The sequence below is a fragment of the Ailuropoda melanoleuca genome, chromosome 5 (genome assembly GCF_002007445.2).
Source record: "Ailuropoda melanoleuca isolate Jingjing chromosome 5, ASM200744v2, whole genome shotgun sequence".
Classification (NCBI taxonomy): Eukaryota; Metazoa; Chordata; class Mammalia; order Carnivora; family Ursidae; genus Ailuropoda; species Ailuropoda melanoleuca.
The window spans coordinates 124,086,028-124,093,435 of record NC_048222.1 but is presented as its reverse complement, the minus strand read 5'-3'; the positions used below and the strand labels follow the sequence as shown (position 1 = coordinate 124,093,435).

The following is a 7,408-nucleotide window of genomic DNA, read 5'->3' as shown; positions in this document are numbered from 1 at the left end:
GGCTTTTGTTCTCTGGCGGCTTTCCCTGGCGGTTTGCTATGCCTCTTCTGAGAGAGCAGCAGCGGCTGAAATTCAGCCTCTGTCTCAGAACAGAGGGATCGCGGATCGTTCTCCACTGATGTTCTGGCCACTTTAACTCTGTTTCTGTTGGTGCTGCTCAACCCTGCAGCATCCCGGGCTGTGCGCCCCACACCCGGCGTCCCAGCCCTCACTTCCAGGGCCGGCACGTCTCTGTCCTTTGTGTTTCCAACCCCGCCCGCCGCCAGCCGCCCCGCGCGGGCTCCCGGAGCTCCCCGTCTCAGTCTGGTGTCTCACGGGTGCTGACCGCGAGTCCGCCTGCTCCCCCGTGCAGGTGGCCCTCCGGCCGCCAGCCGCCCCGCGGACGCTCCCGGAGCTCCCGGTCTCAGCCTCGATCCAGTGAGCACACCGGAGCTCCGGAGCTCCGTGAGATGCTTGGTGGTGCACGCTCCCGGCTCACGGACTCAGTCTGCCGTTTCCAGAGTGCGGGTCCGCGGTCCGCCCGCTCCCCGGTGCAGGTGGCCCGCCAGCCGCCCTGCGCGCGCGCTCCTGGAGCTCGCGTTCTAAGTCTGCTGTCTCACGGGTGCCGTCCGCGAGTCCGCCTGCTCCCCCGTGCAGGTGGCCCGCCAACCGCCAGCCGTCCCGCGTGCGCTCCCGGAGCTCCCGTTCTCAGTCTGCTGTCTCAAGCGTGCGGGTCCGCGGTCTGTCCCTCACTGAGCATAATGCCCTTAAGGTTCATCCAGGTTGTAACATGTGTCAGGACTTCTTCTCAAGGCTGAATAATGTTCGCTTGTACACACATGCTACACGTTGTTTATCCATTCATCTGCCGATGGACACCTGGGCTCCTTCCACATCTTGCCTCTGTATCCTTCAGATTCCAATACATGTCTCACACATCATGATCTCTCAGGATATACTGAAGAATGAACAAATAAGTACACGTTTCTCCTGCTGGACTCAGTGACTCTGCGTCCAGACACAGCATGCCCCTTTCTAGTGACTCCATCCAGTCATTCGAAGAGGAGTCACGGAGATCCTCTTCTGCGCCAGGAGCCGCGGACACTGGCCCTGACCAGCGCCTGCCACCTCAGGGCTGTCGTTCTAGAACGGAGGAATCAGGTCTCTTCTCCCCCAGAACATACTCCAGTAAAAATGTAACCCGATTGAAATCTAAAACTGGAATTTACTTCCGGGTTAGCTAACGCACTGCCTAGCTCACCAGATAAAGGTAACGCGTATGAAAACACCCTAGCCCAGGCCCTACCCTGGGCGGCTGGGTACAGGGAAGGGACGTCCGTCTGTCCCACCCGCTGGCCCCTCAACTGCGAGGCCCGTCTCCAGCCACTGCGGGTTTCCCAGGCGCCCTTGCGCACGGTCCCGAGGGTGTGCGTGCGCACTCGGCACCCACGCTCCAACTAGGAAACGCTTGTTCTCTGGGCCTCACCCCGTCCTCCCCTGGGAGCAGGGCAAAGCTTAGAGACCTGCGACTGTACGATCGCTGCGAACCGATGCTGTAGTTCTACCGACTGTTCTTCGTAGCCGAGGGGCGAATGCAGAGCCACATCTTCTTTATCCATTCATCAGTTGATGGACATTTGAGCTTTTTCCGTAGTTTGGCTATTGTTGATAATGTCACTATAAACATTGGGGCGCCCGTACTTCTTCAAATCAGTATCTTTGTATCTTTTGGATAAATACCTAGTAGTGCAATTGGGAATCATAGGGTAGTTCTATTTGTAACATTTTGAGGAACTTCCATACTATTTTTCAGAGTGGCTGCACTAGCTTGCATTCCCATCAACAGTGCAAGAGGTTCCCCTTTCTCTGCAACCTCCAACACTGGTTGTTTGGATCATTTATTTTAGCCATTCTGACAGGTGTAAGGTGGTATCTCATCATGGCTTTGATTTGTATTTCCCTGATGCTGAGTGATGTTGAGCATCTTTTCTTTTCTTTTTTTTCTTTTTTTAAAGAGTTTATTTATTTATTTGACAGAGATAGAGACAGCCAGCGAGAGAGGGAACACAAGCAGGGGGGAGTGGGAGAGGAAGAAGCAGGCTCATAGCGGAGGAGCCTGATATGGGGCTCGATCCCATAACGCCGGGATCACACCCTGAGCCGAAGGCAGACGCTTAACCGCTGTGCCACCCAGGTGCCCCTGAGCATCTTTTCAAGTGTCTGTAGCCATCTGGATGTCTTCTTTGGAAAAATGTCTATTCATGTCTTCTGACCATTTCTTAACTGGATTATTTGGTTTTTGGGTTTTGAGTTTGATAAGTTCTTTATAGATTTTGGATACTAACCCTTTATCAGATATGTCATTTGCAAATATCTTCTCCCATCCCATGGCTGCCTTTTAGTTTTATCAATTATTTCCTTTGCTATGCAGAAGCTTTTTATCTTGATGAAATCCCAATAGTTCATTTTTGCTTTTCTTTCCCTTGCCTCAGGTGACATGTCTAGTAAGAAGTTGCTACAGCTGAGGTCAAAGAGGTTGCTGCCTGCGTTCTCGTCTAGGATTTTGATGGATTCCTGTCTCATGTTTAGGTCTTTCATTCATTTTGAATTTATTTTTGTGTATGGTGTAAGAAAGTAGTCCTGTTTCATTCTTCTGCATGTTGCTGCTTCACTATTTGTTGAAGGTACTCTTTTTTCCCATTGGATATTCTTTCTTTGTTGAAGATTAGTTGACCACATAGTTGTGGGTCCATTTCTGGATTTTCTATTTCTTCTTACTTTTATTTACTTTTTAAAAAGATTTTATTTATTTATTTGAGAAAGAGAGCACAAGAGTGCAGTGAGGGGCAGAAGGAGAAACAGACTCCCCACTAAGCAGGGAACCCGATGTGGGGCTTGATTCCGGAAATCCAGGACCATGACGTGAGCCAAAGGCAGACAATTAACTGATTGAGCCATCCAGGCACCCCATCTCTTCTCATTTTTAATTGATATTTTGGTAGAGTACTGACTTCCACAGTAAAGACATATCCTTTAGAACTTTGGATATCACTCTACTTTCTTTTAGCAAAGTTACAGATAAGAACAAACTCTAATGTCATTTTAGTTTCATTTTTTTGGTAAATGACTTGCTTTTTTCTTTCTTAAGATCTTCTTTTTAACTTCTTAGCTTCTTATATCAGGATATGAAATCTTATTATGATATGTTTTTATGTCTTCTTTTAATTATGAAGTAATTCAAACATATAGAAAATACTATAACAAAGGGTGGCTGGGTGGCTTAGTCGGTTAAGTCTCTGCCTTCAGCTCAAGCCCTATGTCGGGCTCCCTGCTTGGTGGGGAGTCTGCTTCTCTCTTACCACCTTCCCTCCTCCCTCCCCCTCCTCTCTCTCTCAAATAAATAAATAAATAAAATCTTAAAAAAAATACTATAACAAGAATCCATGTATCCATAACTGTGATTAAACAGGTGTTAAATCTTTGTCACTGTTCTCTAGATAACTTTTTTTTTTAAGAAATAGTGAAGATATATATGCACCCAAAAAATAAATAAATAAATAAATAAAGCAACCAACTACATAGGACAGAAACTATAGGAAATACAAGTAGTTGGAAACACACTAATAATAGGAGACTTTAACAAACCATTTTCAGTACAAGATAGTTATGTGAACAAAAATTAAATAAGAGTATATGCCAGTACTGTCCAACAGAACTTTCTATAATGATGGAAACGTACAACATCTGCTCTATCCAATAGAGTAATTACTAGCCACCTGTGGCTATAAACGTGAAATGAGACTATCATAATGAGGAACTGAATTTTTTATTTTATTTAATTAAATTTAAATTTAATAGCCTAAAATTTAAATTTTATTTCATTTTTTTAAATTTTTTTTAAAGATTTTTTTTTTTTAATTTATTCGACAGAGATAGAGACAGCCAGCGAGAGAGGGAACACAAGCAGGGGTAGTGGGAGAGGAAGAAGCAGGCTCATAGCAGAGGAGCCTGATGTGGCTCGATCCCATAACACCAGGATCACGCCCTGAGCCGAAGGCAGACGCTTAACCGCTGTGCCACCCAGGCGCCCCTAAAATTTAAATTTTAAATAGCCTCATGTAACTAGTGTTTATGGTATTGACATCACAGATATAAAAAATCTTAAGTGACACACTAAGATCTTTCAGCTATATGTCAAGCATTATGCTCCAATAATAGAATATAAGTTTTCTCAAGGGCACACGGAACATTTCTAAAAGTCAAATATTAGGGCACAAAGAAAACCAGTATGCTTCAAAAGGTAGAAATATTACAAACAACACTCTCATCACAGACAATAAAACCAAAATTAAAAAATAAAACTACTCCAAAACTACAGTAATAATCAAAACATTGTGGTATACTAGAATAAAACCAGACATATAGGAGAAGGGAATACAATAGACAGACCAGAAATAAACCCTTAAATATATGGTCAAATGAATTTTGACGAGTGTCAGGACTATTCAATGAACAAAGAAACAGTCTTTTCAACAGATGGTACTGGGAAAACTAGATATCCAGATGTAAAAGACTGAAGTTGGACCCTTACTTGACAAAATATACAAAAAATTAACTCAAAATGGATAAAAAAAACCCTAACTGTAAGAGCTAAAACTATAAAAGTCTTAGGAGAAAATACACGGGAAAATCTTCAGGACCCTGGATTTGGCAATGATTTCTTGTACATGACATCAAAAACACAGGCAACAACAGAAAAATTGGACTTCATCAAATTTAAAAACTTTTGGGGATCAAAGAACACTAGCAAGAGTGAAAGGCAACCAGAATGGGAGAAAATATTTACAAATCATATATCTGATAAAAGATTAATATCCAGAATATTTAAAGAACTTCTACAACTCAACAGAAAAATAACCCAATTTAAAAATGAGCAAAGGACTGGAAGAGACACTTCTCCAAAGGAGAGATGCAAATGGCCAATAAACACATGAAAAGATCACCAGGGAAATGCAAATCAAAACCACAATAGAGATACCATTTCACATCCTTTAGGATGGCTATTAATAAAAAATGGAAAATGACAACTGTGGTAGGATGTGGAGAAACTGGAACTCTTATGTGTTTATGGTATGAATGTAAAATGGTACAGCCAACATGGAAAACAGTATAGCAGTTCCTCAAAAGATTAAATATTGAATTATCATATGATTCACCAATTCTAAGTTTCTACCCAAAATCAATGAAAGCAGAAACTCAAACAGATACTTATACATCAGTGTTCATAGTAGCATTATTCACAATAGCCAAAAAGTGGAAACAACCCAAATGTTCATTAATAGATGAATGAATAAACAAAAGGTGATACCTATATTTAATGCAATATGATTCAGCCTTAAAAAGGAATGAAATTCTGGGGCGCTTGGGTAACTCAGTCAGTTAAGCATCAGACTTTTGGTTTTGGCTCAGGTCATGTACTCACAGTTGTGGGATCAAGCCTGGCATCAGGCTCTGAGCTCAGTGTGGAGTCTGCTTCAGATTCTCTCTCCCTCTCCCTCCCACTCCATCTCTCTCTTAAATAAAGAAATAAAATCTTTAAAAAGCGGTGGGGGGGGGATGAAATTCTGACACATGCTACAACATGGATGAACCTTGGAAAAAAACTAAGCTAAGTGAAATAAGCCAAATGCAAAAAGTCCTGTATTATTCTACTAATATGAGGTCTCTAGAAAAGTAAATTCAGAGACAAGTAGAATGTTGATTGCCAGGGGCTGAGAAGAGTGGGGGAATAGGAAGTTATTGATTGATGGGTACAGAGTTTGTTTCGGAAGATGAAAAATTTCTGGAAACAGATGGAGGTGATGGTTTCACAATGTGAATGCACATCATGCCACTGAACTGTACATTTAAAAAATGGCTAAAATGGTAAACTTACCACAATTTTAGAAAAGAGTAATAAATGTAATATCGAGAAATTTCTAGAGAGAAAAAAAGAGTGACTGGGGAGGGGCCAGGAGGTGAAGATAGCAACGAACTATAAGCTTCTCTTTGGGAAACTATGCAAGAAAGGCCAGCATGACTAGATGGGGAAATGGTTTCAAATTAAATTTGTTTGATGGTAAACATTAAAGTTTGTCTATATATTGATGAGAATGATCCAGGAGAGAAGAAACTATTGATTCAGGAAAAGGATAACAGAACAAATTCCTTGAATAAGAAAGAAACATTTCAAAACTTACTGTAAAACCAAAAGATTTCATAATCGACTATCTTTAATTTTTCTAACTGATAACCTTGTGTTGTTTGAACATTGTTAAACAAGAAAATTAGAGTGTTTTTATTATTTTATTATTCAATTTTCAGTCTTGGAATTATATTTTTCAAATTAGGCATTAAATGCTCTAGGTAGTCTATCTTCTTAAGACATCGATGTCAACATAATATGTAGCCTTCTATGAAATATATATTTTTCCAAGTGTCCAGTTAAAGTATAGTAATATCCTGTATTTCATAGTAAATACCCATACTTTTACTGAGGTTTTTCAATTAAATACTACTGTCCTTGGACAAAACTCTTAAAATAACATCTAATCATACACAGAGAGATACTCTAAAATAGTATGATTTCACCCTTTTTTTTTCTCAATTGACTAAAGACTTCTATCTGATCTTCCTATATTTCTTACTTATGATTTTAACTGACAAATGACAAACTAAAAATCTTAAAACCCTTTTTCAAAATTGTTCAAAACAAAAGGAAATTTTTAAAAAATGGGTTTTTACCCTCTCATCCAATAAGGGCTAAGAAAAGTTTCCTTCAAGATTTCCTAGGATCTTATAGAAAGGTTAAACATAAAAGTTTCAGGTGAGGGGCGCCTGGGTGGCTCAGTTGTTAAGTGTCTGCCTTAGGCTCAGGGCGTGATCCCAGAGTCCTGGGATAGAGCCCCACATCAGGCTCCTCTGCTGGGAGCCTGCTTCTTCCTCTCCCACTCCCCCTGCTTGTGTTCCCTCTCTCTCTGGCTGTCTCTCTCTCTGTCAAATAAATAAATAAATAAATAAATAAATAAATAAATAAATAAATAAATTTCAGGTGAAAGGTAAGATTATATCAGCAAATAACCAAAAAAACGGGAGATAATGGAAAATTTCTAGAAACCCACATTTTTTCTGTGCATAAATATACATATATTTATACATATATATATATTTTCTTTCTTTGTCAGCTGAGAGGGGCTGGAGTCAATGACACCCCAGTAACAAGTATCACATTTAGTGCACAGACCTTGGTTTCCTTTTTTTCTTTTTTTTCCCCCCAGTTTCTATTTTATGTATGTATGTATGTATGTATTTATTTATTTATTTTTATTTTTAAGTAGGCTCCATGCCCAGCATGGAACCCAATGTCGGGCTTGAACTTGTGACCCTGAGA

General features: G+C 40.8%; 1 protein-coding gene across 7 annotated transcripts in view; it reads left to right on the top strand.

Annotated features, from left to right (window-relative positions):
• Nucleotides 1–7,408, top strand: part of ABHD18 (abhydrolase domain containing 18) — an 84,142-nt gene that overhangs the window by 60,017 nt on the left and 16,717 nt on the right. The window contains exon 13 of one of the 7 annotated variants that reach the window (XM_034661634.1): nt 2,472–2,517. The exons of the other annotated variants lie outside the window; for them this stretch is intronic. Within the exon in view, the coding sequence (XP_034517525.1) occupies nt 2,472–2,475 (4 nt within the window). The 3' untranslated portion in view covers nt 2,476–2,517. Of the gene's footprint in view, nt 1–2,471; nt 2,518–7,408 lie in introns of those variants that run through there. 7 annotated transcript variants of the gene reach the window in all.